Source organism: Rattus norvegicus, chromosome 1 (genome assembly GCF_036323735.1).
Source record: "Rattus norvegicus strain BN/NHsdMcwi chromosome 1, GRCr8, whole genome shotgun sequence".
NCBI lineage: Eukaryota > Metazoa > Chordata > Mammalia > Rodentia > Muridae > Rattus > Rattus norvegicus.
Window position 1 is genome coordinate 216,664,446 of NC_086019.1, and position 17,563 is coordinate 216,682,008.

At 48.5% G+C, this 17,563-nt stretch overlaps 2 protein-coding genes across 7 annotated transcripts in view; one reads left to right on the plus strand and one right to left on the minus strand.

The window, feature by feature from the left end:
• Positions 1 to 13,370, minus strand: Tkfc (triokinase and FMN cyclase). 3 transcript variants are annotated; one of them, XM_006231056.5, is made up of 18 exons: positions 13,237 to 13,370; positions 11,976 to 12,087; positions 8,330 to 8,519; positions 7,120 to 7,230; positions 6,844 to 7,025; positions 4,910 to 4,988; positions 4,547 to 4,636; positions 3,959 to 3,993; positions 3,795 to 3,879; positions 3,611 to 3,700; positions 2,952 to 3,068; positions 2,469 to 2,588; positions 2,199 to 2,336; positions 1,423 to 1,529; positions 1,217 to 1,320; positions 1,061 to 1,094; positions 868 to 957; positions 1 to 518 (listed from the first exon to the last, which is right to left on the minus strand). In XM_006231056.5, exons 2-18 carry the CDS (start codon positions 11,976 to 11,978, stop codon positions 357 to 359), a joined length of 1,737 nt encoding a protein of 578 aa, XP_006231118.1. In that variant the 5' UTR covers positions 11,979 to 12,087; positions 13,237 to 13,370; the 3' UTR covers positions 1 to 356. The 3 variants fall into 3 exon arrangements, with proteins under 3 accessions (XP_006231118.1, XP_006231119.3, NP_001034120.1); XM_006231057.4 differs by having other exon boundaries at positions 13,164 to 13,282; NM_001039031.1 differs by lacking the exon at positions 13,237 to 13,370 and adding an exon at positions 13,043 to 13,212 and having other exon boundaries at positions 3 to 518.
• The window catches only part of Ddb1 (damage-specific DNA binding protein 1), a 25,796-nt gene continuing 21,597 nt past the window's right edge, over positions 13,365 to 17,563 (plus strand). For 2 of the 4 annotated variants that reach the window (XM_063272772.1, XM_039089596.1), the window contains exons 1-4: positions 13,370 to 13,594; positions 14,692 to 14,840; positions 15,703 to 15,819; positions 16,094 to 16,330. In XM_063272772.1, the coding sequence (XP_063128842.1) occupies positions 13,534 to 13,594; positions 14,692 to 14,840; positions 15,703 to 15,819; positions 16,094 to 16,330 (564 nt within the window). In that variant the 5' untranslated portion in view covers positions 13,370 to 13,533. Of the gene's footprint in view, positions 13,595 to 14,691; positions 14,841 to 15,702; positions 15,820 to 16,093; positions 16,331 to 17,563 lie in introns of all 4 variants that reach the window. The other 2 variants (NM_171995.2, XM_063272773.1) reach the window with 2 other exon arrangements.

Consider the following 17,563-nt stretch of genomic DNA (forward strand, 5'->3'; position numbering starts at 1 on the left):
TGTGGCTTCAATGGATTTTATTAGCCTTCTTTCATGTACTGACTGGGTATAGGAGGCCTTCCAGAGGAAGAGGCCTGCAAGTTAGAGGCTCAGGAGAAGCCAAATCACTGACACCCAGAGCTGGTTAGGGTGGGATGGACAAGATCTGAGCGATTCCTCTTCTGGAGGAGGGAACGAACAGTGCTGCTGAGGCATGTGACCCACCCAGCCAGACACTCTTCACAGAACAGTTCTGGAGGGTGTGGTGAAGGATGTCCTGCTCCATGCAGGGATGGGTGTCAGGGGAGGAAGGGAGGAGATTATCAGAAGGCAAGAGGAAGTAACAAACTGAGAGGAGCGGAGGAGGAGGAAAGCAGTTAAGCTGCCTTCGTCTGCAAGACCTCCAGGATGGCACGGAAGATGGCTGCAGCCGCAACTGCTCCAGGGTCTGGCTGATCTAGTTGTGCAGAGCTGATGTAACTCGCTCTCCCAGCACCAGCTTCCATGTTCTTGGTGGCCTCGGCTGCAGCTTCGGCACTCTGAGGACAGTGGAAGTTGGCTTCAGAACACGATAGTAGGGCCCCTGGGCCTGGAAATCTGAGCTTAGATCCTTTGTCCCATTCTGCCAGCAATCTCTGTACCATTTTCCAGTGGAAAGGTCACCTCTTACCTGCTTCTAGCCAGGAAAGGGACCTATATGTTCTGAGCCTCAGCCCAGGTACTGGCTAGACTCAATGTATCTTCCTAGCAACATAAGTGCTTTCTGAGATAGGCGCTCACCCGTTTTATAAAGGTAGAAAAGACAATGAAAAGAGGCCATTGACTTGCTTTAGGCCACCTAGAGATTGGAGCTTGGTGGCTCCTTGACTGTCCAGCTGTGTCACTCACTTTGACTGCTTTAGTCAGGACTGGGAGGAGACTGGCCCCTGGGCTCTTCCAGGCTTGGAGCTCCTGTGCTGCTGCCCACAGAGAATCCAGCTGGACAAGGTCAGAGAAAGGGGAGTTAAGAAGCCCCACACTGAGGGTAGCTTTAGGGCTTGTAGGCACTGAAGGGGAAGGGAGCTACATCCTGCATACATACCATTGTCCTGTCTCCTGGTGCAGCCTTTCCATACCTGAGAGAATAAGCAAGGTGAGTTACTTTAGGTGTAAGGAAAGGGTCTAGCTGGGAGCTGAACCATCTATCAATCTCCTCCCCAGCACACCCCTGGTGTTAAGATATGAGGTGCTGCCTCACTTCTGCATGGCCTTTAGGCCGGCATCCATAGCAGCAGACCAGGCTGGGAGGTCAGTGTTGGCCTTGAGAGGCTGGGCAGCTGCAGTCAGGAACAGGCCGTAGAGCTGGGGAAGACCAAAATGCTGATTACATGGAGCTGGCCGGCACCCAGCCAAGCCTGCATCCCTCCCCATCAGTCTGTTCCTTCAGGATCTGCTTCTACTCACCGCCCCAGATGAGCCTCCCATCTTCTCCAGCAGCAGGACAGACAGTTTGGAGAGCACCTGGGCAGGGCTGGCTGGAGTTGGGCCTTCCTTTAACCACCCCTGAATGGCTGCAAGTAGAGACAGGTGACCCTTCAGAGGTGCTATCCACTTCCTTTTCTCTCCCTGGTCTTTGCTAGTATTTTCCTGATTGCTCTTACTTCCTGAAGAACACATTTTCTGTCTGCTTGTTTGTTTCTCTTCTTTCCTATCACCCTAAGTAGGCTTGGAAATCCTTATGAGCCACCATTGCCTGGCTTCATTCACGTTTGTAACCACGGAGATGAGGAGTGCTGCTTGGCTTCAGGTAGGTGCTGACTTTTTTTCATGACACAGTTTCTCTGGCTGTCCTGGAACTCAACTCTGTAGACCAGGTTGGCCTTGAACTCAGAGATCCACCAGCCTTTGCCTCCTGAGTGCTGGGATTAAAGTTTGTGTGCCACCATTGCCCAGATGAATACATCTTTCTTGGACAGCTGGACAAACAGGGATTTTTGGTGGTCTGGGCAATTCAGAGTGCTGAGGGCAGCAGAATGGAGTTTCTTTCTGCAACCGCTCTCCCAACTTATAGTATGGGAAAACAAGGTGAGGGGTGTGCCAAGGTGTGGCAAATGGCTCACTTGGTGAAGGAAAGCAGCAACTCCATGAAAGCTCCTAAATGTTCTTGAAATTGCTTCATGGAATGTCCAAATCTAAGAGCTAGTATGCCATATTAGCCCGAGTGTCCCAAAGAGGCCAACCTTTGGCAGCACGGCTATGGGTAGAACCACAGTCCCCATCACCAGCAGCCCTGTCCAGGGCATTCAGGTGCTCCTCCAGTCCGATGAGCGTGGTGGATATCCGATCCAGCACAAGTGTCATCTGCTTTGATGCTACACCTAGAGAGGGGACAGTATGCTAACCTTCACCAATGTGGGGAGTATGGGTGCCAAGGTTTCTGTACTCTGCACTCAAGGCAGAGCCTTGACCACCCAGGGTGATTGCCCCTCCTCCTCAGCAGGCCCCAGTACCTCCTGCTGCAGTGGCTTCAGGGGCTTCTGCAGGCTCTGTGGGAGCTGCCCGAATCCGATTCCTTCCAGTCACAGAGACCTTGGACATGTGAGGCCAGGCTTTTGCATTAGTTTCAGCATCTAGAGGCAGCCACAGAACATTTCTAGACAAGATCAAGTGGGGCCTAGACTCCTCACCAACCCTGAATACTGGCTCCCTAAGGTCTCTACAAGAAGTGGGTCCAAACTGATAAGGATAGACTAAGTGTGCATGGCACACTGAGGTGGAGGTATGCCCTGGGGAGAGGGTAAGGCAGATGTAAGGAAGACACTAACACCAACTTCTCAGAGTTCACTGAGAGCTGAAGGCTGAAAAACCAGAAAAGGCCTCTTCAGAGGTCTAGAGCCCAGACTTTCACCATGAGCCCCACAGTGGTCTCTAGGATAGAACCTGTGGGTGGGTAATGACTCCTTCTAGCAATGCTTCCACGGTCCAGCTCTCACCTATCAGCTTCAGCAGGGGTTCATCCACAAGCATCAAAGTAAGGGAAACACCACGCATCTCTAGTGCTGACATGAAGGTACCCACCAGGGCACGGGCGACCTTCACCCCACGGCCCTCTGCAATGCCAAGTGAAGAAGCCTGTGAGTGGGGAAGGAAACTACCCAGAGCATCCTAAAAAGAAACCAAACAGCAAAACAAGGACCTAGAATATATACAAATAAATCTTACCAAAAAAGAAAAGAAAAAAGACAGCCCATTACTACATAGCTGTCATTTATTAAGTTCTTAGAGGTGCCAGGTGTCTTACCTATACTTAATCTCATTTAATTCTCATAACCACCCTATAAGGCAGGTGTTGCTATTATTACTTCCAGACTTGGGACCCCAGCCATTTAGTGGCAAAAGTGACAATTTAACTTAAGCTTGTGTGGCTGACTACTCAGCTGATGTTCTGGGCCATGACAGGACACTACCTCAGCTGCTTTTCTTATGCCCAGTTTCAAACCAGGTTGGAAGAGTTAAGGGAGTTTGGCATGGAGACAGCGGTAAGAGGATCTGATCTACATAGTAAGTAAACTCAGGCCAGCCAGGGCTACATAGTGAAACATTGTTTCAAAGAAAAACAAAGGGCTAACGTCCTCTTGAATGGTAGGCTCACCCAGCAGGCGTATGGCAGCATCAGCTATGATGCCCAGTTCCAGGAAAGACAGGCCACCCAGATTGTTGACCATCAGCACCACTGAAGAGCCTGTTGATAGATGTGACACCTCAGTGATACCTTTGCTGGCTTCTGTGAAAGGGGACATAAAAGGTTCGGAGATTGGGAACAACAGGCTACTCACCTGACTTCACAGGCACATGGGATATATTGGAGGTGTCTGTCATGTGGTCAAGCATAAGAGTGACAATCTGATCAACAGGTACCAGCTGTCAGAAGAAGCAGTAGTGAGCCATGTTTGGGAGGGAGCCCTTGGGGCTGGGCTAGGCTGAGCAGGGAGTCATTTACCTTTATCCGACGAACACCGGCTTCCCCATGGATCCCTGTGGAGAGACATAGTCATTACTGGCTGGCTCACAGCCTGCTAGTTGTCTTTCCATGCTTTTATCAATGACACACCAAGTGTTCAGCACCAGACTAGGCACAATGGGTGTGGACAGTGGGAGGGAAACGAGTAATGAAACACGGCAGCAGATGGTGTGGAGTAGAGCTAGCTGAGAAGTTACAGAAGCTGAAGGACACCAATACCTATTGTGTTAGAAACACATGGGAAGAAGTGGGACATGGCAGTCACAGAAAAGGTGTCCTTTGGACCAAAAGGGTCCTGTGCATTGGGGTTGGAATGATATGGGTAAGAGTGAGATAGGAGGAACATGGCTCTCTCTGTTCCACAGCCTGGGCACAGATGGCGAACTGGATAAAGTCAAGCAGGATAAAGTCCAGGCTATGCCTCAAGTGCACACCTATGAGTCCAGAGACCACCTGGGGATATCAAATAAACAGGGAGGACTAGCTAGACAACTCCAAGACTTCTGAGGCAGGCAAAATTCAAGGCGAAGAACAGTCATGGCAGGGGCATAATGGCCACAGGCTTACCCAGGCCTAGCTCCATTTCATCAGCTGCAAGCTCAAAGGTGGGTTTGGTACCAGGGACACTGCAGGGAGACAAGCTCACCCCCAGAGTACCTAAGAAAACGAAGCATAAGAGAGATGGTTCTGTTGTTGGCAGCAGGTGGCAGGATGCCCTGGCTATGGGCATCCTCTTCTTTAAGCACACTGCCCAACTCATCTTAGGAAGAAAGTCTAAACTCTGATACACAAGGCTGCAGGCTCTCTCCAGAGGACCTTCCCCCAGCCTCCAAGGAATAACTTGGAAAGGCTCCTAGTGCTGCTGGTAGGAGCCTGCTCTGAGTCCCCATGTCTGCCACAATCCTCCCATCCCTGGGGGCTGGCACTCACCTATGGCCTTGGCGATCACGCTCACCTTCTTTGTGATCTCCTCCAGCCCCATACCTTCCTCAGCTAGAGCACCTGCTACCTGTAGCCACCCAGAGAGAAGGGAATCATGGGTGGAGGACTCACTGGATCAGTGAGAGAAGAGAGGTTTGGAAGAACTTTCTTGTTGGGAGAATATCAGGATTTCTACCCTAAACCTGGTCCATCATGTTTAAGGTAGAAGAATGGGCTGGAGAGATGGCTCAGTGGTTAAGAGCAGTGGTTGCTCTTCCAGAGGACCTGAGTTCAAATCCCAGCCACCACATGGTGGCTCACAACCATCTGTAATGGGATCCGATGTCCTCTCCTGGTGTGTCTGAAGACAGCTACAGGGTACTCACATAAATAAAATAAATCTTTAAGGTAGAAGAATGTCCTCTCCTTATTCACAACATACCTACTTAGAGAAGTCTTCAAGAGTTTCTGTTTGGAAATGGGTGTGTGGCTCCATGACAGAAGGCTTGCCTAGCATGCATAAAACCCATTTCTAGCAATACCACACCACACGCGCACACACACACACACACACACACACACACACACACACCACACATATACACACATGCATATACACACACCAGACACATGTACACCACACATGTACACCCCACACACACAGACACTGTCATTCATTCTCTCTTTCTTTCCTCCTTTCCCATCTCCCCTTCCACTCCACTCCCTTTTCTCCATCCCTCTAGTCTAGTAGAGCTGGAATGGACTTTTAAGAGAGAGAAATGGGCCTGGAGAAGGAGGTTATTTGTTCCGTGTCAGACAGTGCATTGCTGATCTTTTTCTGATTTGTAGAGCTTTCTCCCATAGCTTGACTTTCTCTTATTCCATTCATTTATCCACCCTGTTACTCTGTTTTCACCAACTCTACTGAGCTGGAAAGGAGAAGGGTGACTGAATTACAGTCCTGCTTTCCAGGAACTCAGCCTCTACAGAATGGCAGGAGTGAGCCAGGCCACAGAGGCTGGACAAACAAAGGATTGTGACATCCATAAAATCACAGAGGTGACTCCAGCCCAACAGGTACAGGGAGGGATCTGATGTTTATGGAGCATTAGGAGAGGGGAAGATGCTGGGTGGCAAAGCCAGGGGTTAGTGAGGTGAGACAGGAGTGTGGAGGTGGTGGGGTGGCTGGAGAGGTGGCTCAGCAGTTAAAGCTCTTGCTGCTCTCATAGAGGATTTCAGGTTTGGTTCCCAGCACCCACATGGCCGCTCACAACTATCTCTAACTCCAGTTCCAGGGGATCTTACACTCTCTTCTGGCCTCCCTTGGAACTGGAGTTACAATGGTGACCTACCAGTAAGTGATAGGAATTGAACCCAGATTCTCTGCAAGAGCAGCCAGTGACTTTAACTGCTGGACCAGTTTTCCAGCCCTCAAATAAATAAAAAGAGTGTGGTGGGCACCCCCAACCAAGGGGCTTGAGCTGACTGTGGGAACCCAATGTATTCTCAGTGAGATGAAAATGGGGCATATATACTATCTTTGTTGTTTTGACACGGCCTCACTATGTCGTCCAAGCTAGGTTCAAATTTAAAACCCTCTAGTCTCAGTCTTCTGTATTTTATAAAGATACCTCTGGGGTTAGTGTGGGCAACTGACTGGCAAGGCAGGAATGCAGGACGCAAACATGGTAGCCTAATGAGAAGAAGGTAAGTGCAGCTGTGACCCAATGGGAAGGTAGTTAGGGCAGGATAGGAGGACCTGTCCTGCCCTGGAAGAAGAGCTCAGAAGGGGCAACTGACTACATCTCCCGAGTGAAGGGAAGAGAACTGGTTTAGGAGAATGCCTGCATTCTAGGGCTAATGGCTGTTGTAATGGTGGAGACTCAGTGGGTCAGGGAAAAGAAATGGCTGGTGATTCAGTGTCCCAGGGTGGGGAGGCTAACCTTGTGGATAAGTATTGTGCCACACAGGCCACGCCGGCCTGCCTTCTTCAGGACAGTGAAGGCGCTGTCATCCTCAATTACCACCATCTCCACAGAGATGCCCTCGGCCTTGGCCTGCTCCATGGCAAGTCCAAAGTTGAGCCGATCCCCAGTGTAGTTCTTCACGATGAGGAGGGTGCCGGCTGTGGGGAGCAGTAGCATGGTGTCACTAAGACTTGCCCTTGCCCTCCCCCACAGTGCCCACCCACAGTGTTCTCTCCCACATGCAAGCCTGACCTGTGCCTGCCTGGGCCACAGCTCTAATGGCTGCCAGGATGCTGCCCACAGCAGGAGAGGCAAACACTGCTCCTGCAATGACACCTGTCAGCATTCCTTTCCCGATAAAACCTGAGAAAGAGAAATAAAGACACTGGGTAGAATCTATGTCTGTTATCCCTGGGGCTTCCCACATATCTGAGATCCAAGTTTAGGTAAGCCCTACTATGTATCCTTGTGCTATGGCTAACCCCCACACAGGAGTCATCTTGATGGAGCTTCCCCTGGCTTCTCACCCTGAACTCTGTCTACTCCCACCATTTTCTGTTCTCCCTCCCTCCTGTTCTTTTTTTACACAAAGCTTTTGATAAAAGATTGTTTTGCTTTATTTGAATGTTTTTCAAGTGTGTATATATGTGCACCATGTGTGCCTAGTGCCTGTAGAGGTCGGAGGGGGCAGTGGTTCCCCTGAAACTGGAGTTACAGATGGTTGTGAGCTGCTGGGAACTGAACCAGGTCTTCTGTGAGAACAAGTACTTTTAAGAGCTGAGTCATCTCTCCTACTCCTCACTGTTTATTCTAGTGTCTGTTATAAACTGAACGGCTCTCTGAACTGCTCACATGTCTTCCCAGAGTGGGGCATAAAAGTTCTACAGGAGAGAATCTTGCCTGATTCACACGTGTGCTCTGCACAGGGCCAAGTATACGGTGGGCTCACTAGTATGTGCTGAATGAAGAAACAGAATACTGAGGGTGGATAGGAAAAGTGAACTGACACAAAGTCTGAGGCCTGCTGTAGGATCTCCTATCAAAGATCCTATCCCTAGCATCACACAGGAAACCAGCTAGGATGGTTCAGCTGTGGGAAAGGCATGATAGGATTACAGAAGAGGGGTCCTAATTTGTGCTTGCACGGTCAAGAGGTGTTGGGTCAGCTGAACTGGAAAAACAGGCCAGGAAGACTTTTGAAATCACCAACTCTTGAGGCTGGGAGAGCCTCCGGGGTTATCTGGCTCAACCCTGCATTTCTAGAGCTGTAAAAATCCAGGTGCAGAGACAGGCTGTGACTGGGCATGGAGTAGCTGGGACAGTGGAGGATGAGACGTGGCTCATTCCTAACTCTGGCCTTAGCATTGCCTGTCTGGTACATCATCACACTAGCATTGAAGATCTCCTAGGATCCCTACTCTGTTCTGGCCAGCACCCCTCACAATTAACACAAGATACTCACCGGCATGGGCAGGCTCATGGCCTGAGCCTCCACCTGACAGAAGTGCCACCCGGCCCTTGAGGCTGTCCAGGTCAGAACGTAGGGCTACACGGTACCCTTGCAGGAGCTGCAAGTCAGGGTTACAGGCAACAAACCCAGCAAGGGCATCACCAGCACACCCTTCCACAGAATTCACCATCTTCTTGGAGCTCTGTGGAGGAAGAGCAAGAAACAAGAGGTTCAGAGTGTGGGCAGCAGGGATCCCCATCCTGCCTGCCCAGCAACAATACTGTGCCAATTTCCCCAGGAATTTCATGCCAGGGGAAAGGAATTACAGAAGCCACCAAGGAGTTCTAAGGACACAGAGGTGTCTTATTTATTTATTTATTTATTTATTTATTTATTTATTTATTTATTTTTTTTGGTTCTTTTTTTCGGAGCTGGGGACCGAACCCAGGGCCTTGCGCTTCCTAGGCAAGCGCTCTACCACTGAGCTAAATCCCCAACCCCGACACAGAGGTGTCTTAACTCGTGTCATCACCAGGGGAATGTGCCTATGGCTACTCAACATTCAACCTTTTATTCAATGCTTATTTATCTAATAGGCCTTTATGCCATGATTTCTATGTAGTCTGAAAAACAGCTTCAATGTAATGCAAATGGGGAAGTTGGTGTCCTCACTAGACTAAAAAAATGAAATTGGGGCCCTGTCTGTTTCTGTTAGAGGAGGTAGGTTTTAGGTTGAGGCTCCTATGATAGAGGAAGAGTCTGAGCAGGCCCCACACCCACCCAGTTGATACCACAACTGATCTTCATGGGCTAGAGCTAGACTGCTCCTGCAGGGTGGTGGGGTCCAGGGCTAGGGCCTGCATGTTCACACATGTTCACAGAGAGTAGGATGTTATTCCTGTCCTCCATGGGAATACAGGTATCATTCTTACATGCTATGTGAGTGGGAAATACATGTGCATAACAGCACAGAAGAAAGGGACCTCAGTCTCCTGAAGGGACCTGGGAAGCCCATGAAGAACTAGTAAGAGACATGTAGGCATTGGGAAGGAGATGAGAGGTATTCTGGGCAGAAGGAAGCATAAGCCAAGATATGGGATATATAACAGAATAGTGGCTCCGGAAGCATCAGGGTGACATAGTGTTGCAAGCAATGTGGCTGTCAGGAAGAGGTAGGCAGGGGCCTCACAAGCCACAGGAGGAATCTTGTTAAAGGAATTGTTAGGGCCAAAGCCTCAGCTCTACCAGCCTAATAAACTACTATTCTCAGCCACATGTCCTCAATAGGCATAAAAGACACAACAGTAAAAGGCAGAGAAAGGAGATTTGTCAATTTACTTATAATTTATGTTTTATAATAATTTATTAAATTATCAAATTGTTTATTATTTATGAATTTATCAATATGTTCTCATTGGGAAGAGGAACTAATAAAGAGGTTCAGGGATAGTACCCCATGTCCAAGGCCATCTTCGGGGCACTGATATGAGGTTTAGGTTTAAACCGAGAGCAAGAGCTTTGTGTAATCTAGTAGTTCTAGCTGGGTATGGTAGCACAGGCCTTGGGAGGTAGAGGCTGGAGGGTTGGGAGTTCAAGGTTAGCATCAGTTACACAGAAAGTTGGAGGCCAGCCTAAGCTACAGGAAGCCCATGTGTCTCATAAAAACTGAAACAAGCCGAGTTGTTGGTAGTGTATGCCTTTAATTCCAGAACTCAGAAGGCAGAAACAAAACAAACATATAAATAAATATAAAAAATAAAACACCGAAACAAATAAAAAGCCTAGCCAGTCTTGGACAAGGTGTGGTTCTGCCTGACACAGACCCATCCCTTTCTTGTAGGCAGCTAAAACATTGTGAGAAACAAACACGTGAAACTCTTCCTGGTTGTTTCTCCTGGCTAGTGTCAGGGCTTCTGTCTTTACCTCTCCCAGCAGGAGATTCCTGGGAAAACTTCCAGTTTCTTACAGGCATTGTTTCAGCAGTCTGATAGCCGATAGGAAGGGGTGAAATCTCTCTTTAAAATGTCTGCACTTTGCAGGGCAGTTACACTGTGAACTGCGGGGCCTCTCTTAGGAGAAGAGGGTGTGCGAAGGCTGGCAGAGAACACTGGAGAATACCTCTGGGGTCAGCTGAGTCTTTACAAGGTGTGTAGTCAGAGGGGAGCTATGTGGGACCAGAGTAGTTGCGAGATTTGGCTCTAGAGTCAGTGGGACTTGGTATCAAACACCATGCCTGCCTGTCTTTAGCTATGAGAGAACTCAGAGAACAAACATCTGTTTTGGGCTCAGCTCTTCCTCTGGGAAACAGTGATTTACTAGAGCTTATACCAGTGTTATGGGAAAAGCTCACTAAAAAGGTGCTATAGTCCCTTTTGTGAACAGCTTGGAAAAGCTGGAGCTAGCTAAACAACTGTTGTGGTCTGGGATGCAGCGGGCCGCCTTTGTCCTCAGGAGACAGGAAGAGTGAGCCTCAAAACGGATCCAGAGGAGACTGCTGGCGCCATCTAGTGGTTGCAGCTGACCCAGGTCTGGGCGAAACACGCTTCCTGCCTCTTTTCCGAGCCTTTAAGCAAAATGAAGAGCTGGTGTCTTCCTGCCATTTAACAAGGACTAAGGCCATAAAACACCTCTTAAGGATGGCAAGAGTAGCCCTGGTCAACAGACAACAAGCAGAATGACATGAGCTCCATTTCTTAAACACCAAGAGCCAGATCCATTTCTAAATACTTATGAACATGTCTAATTTAATTTTCCCAAAAACCCTTTGGAGGTAAGATTAGTAAAACAACATAAAACTGAAGCACAACAAATGACTGTGCGCAAAGTCACACAGCCAGCCAGTGCCTAGACCCGCCAGGTTCATCCCAGCGACGTGCTGTTTCCCGGAGTGGCTGAAGCCACAGGCACAGGGTGGGGAAAGAGGGATCACTGGTACTTGGTGTTGGTGTCAATTCCAAGCCTCACCTCCAGGACCAACAGCCCCCAAGAGATTCTCAACCATTCCTGCACCAGAGCCATTCCTGTTTCCCAGTAACACAAGGGGAAGGAAAGGCAAGAAGAGAGAGGTACTATGCGTGGCCACTAGGATTCTAGTATGATCAACACCGCATGGCCACATGCTAGCAGGTCTTAATCTGCCATATTATAGATGGGGGTGGGGAGAGGAGAGGCTCAGAGAGTCAAGCCTTTGGCATAGTAGTAACACAGTGGTGGGAATGAGGCTGAAATCCAGCCCAGATATGTTCAAGATTAGTTTTAAAGCGAAGCCTGGGGACCAGAGCCTCCCACACTGCAGTTCCCTGCTCTGAGAGCAGCCCACACAATCTTAGGCCGAGGAACAAGCACCAGATCATTCTTCCCCGGTTCCTCCTTAACTAGCAAAGTGACTTATGACACAGCAAGTGACTTGTTCTGATCTAAATGCATGACTGAGATCCTAGCCATAGGGGTTTCAGCGTGCCTCAGGTCAACCTCAGACCTGACTTGGCCCAGGCCACAGGAAAGGGAAGAAGGATTATGCCTGGAGATACAAAATGAAACTCTAGTCTTTGGAACCCCAGAAAGCCTCATTGACTCAGGTGCGGAACAGAGAGGTTACAGGAGTTTAGAGTGGGGATCCCCGTGGTCCTTCCTCTACTGTGGCCCCCACAGGACTCACCATGGTGGGAAAGCTTCGAAACAAGTCGAGCTCACACTTCTGCTCTGAGTTGCTGCAGGGTTGACAGTCCTGACTGCTGCTAACTGGTCTGAAGTAGAGACGGCAGCAGCACCTGCAGGGGTGGAAAGGACTTGAGCAGCTGAAGGTATGGGCAACTGATTGGCAGTATCATGCCTCCTGTGCCTTAAGAATTAGGGAGCTGCCTCAGACTTTGATCCAAGTCCAAACTCTAGTTCGTGGGCTAGGAATGGAGAATAGCGTGGGGCTGACCAAAGTTCACACCCACACTTGGCCAGAGGGCAGGGTCTGGAATCATGTCCAGCTTAAAGCTGGGAAGGAGAAAATGTACAAAGATTTTTACCTTTCTGGCTGGCCACCCTAATAGTGAGTTAACTCAGTAATTCTATTTTACTTCTGGAACACAGACTGAAAACTCTAGTGAATGTCTAAGATTGTGTTGGTAAGAGTCAGACCAAGTGTAGTTTTGCTGCAATGCCTAATGTTCCCATTAGTTCTCCAGAGTCAAGCAGAGTCCCAGCTGGGGAGCTATAATCGTTCTTCAGTTTCACCTGGTTCAGACCTAGCTCTTAGATCTTGGTTTAGACCTTGCTCCACCCATCTCTGCCTCAGCTTTCCTGGGAGACTTTTAAACTGACCCCCTTAGGCCTCAGCTGCATTTGTAAAATAGGGAGTTAGCTCCCCTCTGGCATGCTGCAGATTTGCTAAGGGCTTCAGCTGGGGCACGGAGGCTGTCTGATGAAGCCTGGGGCCTGGATCTGCAGGGCTGATTGCACTAATCACCTGGGTGTTTAGGGCTCTTTTTGTGAAATTCCAGTGTGTGTTTGAGCTCAGAATTTGCAGGGGGTGGGGGGGGACACACACACACTAAGCTAGCAAGTAATTTAGTAGGGAGCCTTTGAAGAAACTAAAAGAGGTGAGCAATCAGACCCCCGGGGGTGTGTGAGGCTGGGATGATTGTTCTAAAGTCAGCTGAGGGCATTCGATGGATCAGGAGGAGCTCGAAGAGTTAAGCAAAGAAAAGCATGTTTCTAGTCGGCATTGGTCACCTCTCTCCCCGGTCTAGTCCTCTGCAGTTCTTCCTGTTCTAAAAGAGGGAAAACCTTGAGGACGCCTGGAGCTATAGAGGAGGGAAGGCGGCAGAATCTGAGGAAGGAAAGGGGCGCGGACCGTGGCAGGGGGACCAGCAGGCGGCCTCTTAGGGCGTAATTGACCAAAGTGGAGGCCGGTTTAGTCTGCGTACCCGAACTCTCGCTCTCATCCGGGTACTGAGGCCTCTGGCGGTTAGGAAAAGGCGGGGCCTCAGGGGCGGGGCCTCGCTTGGTTGGCCGCCTCGGGCTCCGTAAGTCCTCCAAGAGGCCAGGTGAGGCTGTCCCGTGATCCTCTGCGCCTGGCCTCTCTGGCCTGCAACGTGTCTTAGGGGCGGAGGCAACAGCCACGGAGTTGGCTGCGTGAGGGTGGGGGTTCTCAGTCTCTTCGCTCGTGCCCATCTCCCTGTCGTCGCTCTAGGCGCCCCACGGGCCGGCCCAAGGACCTCAATATGTCGTACAACTACGTCGTAACGGCGCAGAAGCCTACCGCAGTGAACGGCTGTGTGACCGGTGAGATTGCCCGGGCCGGAGAACCGGACAAGGGAGGGATCCCAGGCCTAGGGAGGCCAGCGGCCCCAGGGGCGGCAGGAGCAAAAACTTGAGCTCCGGGAATGGAAGGCGCTGGCAGCCGCGGAACGTCCCCCTTAGCTCGCGGTCTCAAAGGAGCTGTTCCACCACGCGCCTTTTGGGCAGCGGAAGCTGCTATTCAGGGTCTTTTTTGCTCATAGGAGGTCACTTGTTATTGAGGATTGGTCCAGGCCTGGTGGGACAGAGAGCGAAGTATGAGTTATGTGCATGGTTGGTTGAGTCTCTAAACTGGCCCCATGTGGTCAGGGGAGAAAGGGGAGCTGATAATGAGGCAAGTTTGGGGTCATAATTTTCCGGTGGGTGTCCAGGAGGTTGAGGAATTTGAGCAATGTCTGCAACCCCCCCCCTCCCCCCAGGCCGTCTCCAGACCCACCCTTTTGCCTGGGGCTGTTGTTTACTCCAGGCCGCTGCTGGAGAACAAGGTTTGGTTGGCCGGTCAGTGAGCAAGCTTTGCCTTGTTTGTGTGCATGGCTCTTTATCGCCAGTTACATCCCAAACCAAAGAACGTTCATCTTGAACTCATATTTTCAGTTACTTAAACTCGTGTATTTACGTAAATGCTAATCATTTCAGAACAAAAGTTTCTTGTTCAGAGAGAGCTGCAGAGGGCTGAGTGGTATTGGTAGATTGCTTGGGAGGTGAAGGGACAACACTGAAGGCCCTGGGAAATTTCCTAACCTTTTATCTTTCTGGTGAAAGTTCTGGGAGGCATTGGATGGGAACTCAAGGAAACACAGGCTTTCTCCATTAGCATCAATTACAGTCTGCTGTTGTAATTTGGAAAGGAAAACCCAACAACTATCGAAAGAGTTTTCACAGTCATAGTTTGTCAAAGGACAGTCTGTTGTTAGGACATTTTTAAAAGTCTGATTGAGATTATAACTTTGTTGAATGATGCGTGAAGCAAGACATTGAGGTGCTGCATTTGGTGAGGAGGCAAGGTACTTAGGCAGCCTTATTAGAGGTCCATGAAAGGCCTGTCCCTCCAGCTTCAACAGTTAGAGGCTCTCTTCTTTCAGGACACTTTACTTCAGCGGAAGACTTGAACCTGTTGATTGCTAAAAACACAAGATTAGAGATCTATGTGGTCACCGCAGAAGGCCTACGGCCAGTCAAAGAGGTGGGGATGTATGGGAAGATCGCAGTTATGGAGCTCTTCAGACCCAAGGTGAGTGTCCTAGTTGGGAGGGGCAGTGAAGGACCCTTGGGCCCATCTCTTATATGGGGCGGATGAAAGTTTAAGTAGAGAAACTCTTCTTTGGGAATGGCGACCTAACAAGTTTTCCAGAAGGGGAGAGTTTTTAGGGAAGAGAACTTGAAGGAGTTTGAATGTGGGTCACTACATTGTTAGTGATGCAGAGGGTAGGTTGTAGTGTTAGTCCTAGCTTTATTTCTTAGTCATCTCACTTAAAGCACCTTTGCAAGCTTTGATTTCCCTGTTTACAAGTGGGGGTGACCACTCTGGTAGATTACTGTGAAGATGAAGTGATTCATTTGCACAGAGCTTAGCACACAATAAGCACGGCCTGTTAGCTTAACAGTTTCACCATTGCAATTAGAACAACTGTTGTTCAGCTGAGTCCTAAACCAAAAACAAAACCCTGTGAATGTACTTGGGACTGTTAGTAAGATTAAAGATCTATTGTAGCTTTCATTGATATTACTACAGATTATTTTCCCTCATTTTCTTTCCATATACTCAGCCGAAGGAGAAACATTTCATTCTTTTTTCAAAACTTGAATAGAATGGGGTGAATTTAAAAGGACTTTGCGTGTAGAAGCGAGAGATAAGAAACTGCGATTGCAAGGCCTAGATGTTTACCAGCCTCAGTCCTGGCCTTTTGTATATCCCCTTAGGGTCTTGTGTGAGCTTAGTATGTGTTAGAGGCTTGCTTAGTATTTCCTGTGTGGAGAGTAGACCTTGGAAGATTCTTTAAAAGCTTAGCATACTTGAAGAATGATGTTTAAAAAGCTGAACAGGTTGTTCCTGTCTTTCAAAGAACCTCTTTTGATATGATGTTGGATTCCAGGGGGAGAGTAAAGACCTGCTGTTCATCTTGACTGCTAAGTACAATGCCTGCATCCTGGAGTATAAGCAGAGTGGTGAAAGCATTGATATCATTACAAGGGCCCATGGCAATGTCCAGGTGAGGAGGTGGCTGCTTCAGGAAATCAGTTTTTCTGTTAGGGCTGTTGTCAGGATGTAGTGATGGGCAGTGAACTGTCAGGGTGGCACTCTATGTAATCAGAGAAATGGAGAAAGCCCTCATGGCTTGAATTGTTTTGATTTTCCAAGGGAAAGTGAATAATTCACTCATGGGGGAAAAAAACAACCTCTTATAACCCTTATAACCTCTGCCTGGGAAATCATTGTACCCAGTATCTTCTGCTTCTTTGAATGAGCTTCTTCCCTAATTCCAGTGTTTCCCCTCTCAGGACCGTATTGGTCGCCCCTCAGAGACTGGCATCATTGGCATCATTGACCCTGAGTGCCGTATGATTGGCCTCCGACTCTACGATGGCCTTTTCAAGGTCATTCCACTAGACCGAGACAATAAAGAGCTCAAGGCCTTTAACATCCGCCTAGAAGAATTGCATGTCATCGATGTCAAGTTCCTGTATGGTTGTCAAGCGCCTACCATTTGCTTTGTCTACCAGGTACATGATCTGAGAAGAGAGGGAGGAAAAGATGGTTTAGAATGGTGGGAGTGGGATTTTTGCCAAAGGAATGTCGGTCTGGATTTGGTAGCAGGCTAGGGAGAAGTGTTGACTACTTTTAAAACATTTTGAACAAAACTGTTAATAAGGGTCAGATCCACCCCCGCCCCCCACTTTTTGGGTGTACTAGTACTTGTTTGGGGGCAGCAAATGCTGTCAGGTTTATAGCAGGTTTTAATCCTGAGATTATGCTCCAGTAGTAGGCCTTGGGGATTTTATAGGGTGACCTAGTTTATCCTTTGTTTGAGTCTCTTACTAGCATGCCTAGAGGATTATAAAAACTTAGCTGTAGAGAAATGATTCATAACTTGCCTTTATAAGCCAAGAGAAAATATCATGGTAGTGCTTTACTTTAGTCTTTGAAAAAGCTGTCCATGTTTTGTCTAGCACTCACTTTCTGGTGACTTGCTGGCTCTTGACTTCTATTTTAGTCTGAGCCTAAAATTTTAGCAAAGCTGATCCTGGGCAGCTGTTCTCTGGTTCAGATTTGTTAAGTGGGGGCGGGGCACAGAGATCCAGACTAACATGCCAACATCTTGGTAAAGTCTCAGCCTTTAACAAAGGGCCAGACTGTGTGAGGTCAGGTTACTTGCCTGTAGTCAAATAAATGATGCTCCCTTGCTATATAGAATGGTAGCGTGTAGGCCTGGGAACACCTACAGAGTAATGGAAATGTATGTGGTGGGTTTTGTGTATTTTTGATCACCATAAATGCTATAGTCCTGAGACTGGTTAACATAAAAGTTAAAGTCAAAACTAGTTGAGGATGATTTTATTTGATCTTATTAGCTATCAGAACTGAAATAAAAAACTTTGAATTTCTTTCCCTTTTTTAGTTTTATAATTATTAGATCATTAAAACAGTGGTGTTGACTGCATGGGGCTGGCTCTGGCTCTGTCTGTTCCCAGAGCAGGGCTGCCAGTTAGGATTGCTCTTCATTCCTCTGTGGGTCCCACATCCATGTTCACTCGAACTTTTTGTGAAGATGGTCTTTTCCCTTATTTGTTGATGAAAAGGTTTTTATCAACCACAAGTGACTGCTTTATGCCAACAGTTTAATTTGATAATTAATCCCCTTGTATGTGAAAGGTGTTCCAGCAAAGCACTTCATGGGCTGTCACAGTGGCCGAGATGTGCTTCTTGAAACACGTGATTAAATTCCTTCCGTGATG

Coding starts and splice junctions, on each gene's coding strand:
- Tkfc (XM_006231056.5), bottom strand. Junction 7,026..7,119: donor TGTGGCCCAGGCAGGCACAG/GTCAGGCTTGCA, acceptor TGCTCCCCACAG/CCGGCACCCTCCTCATCGTG. Junction 3,701..3,794: donor CCATGTGCCTGTGAAGTCAG/GTGAGTAGCCTG, acceptor ATCTATCAACAG/GCTCTTCAGTGGTGCTGATG.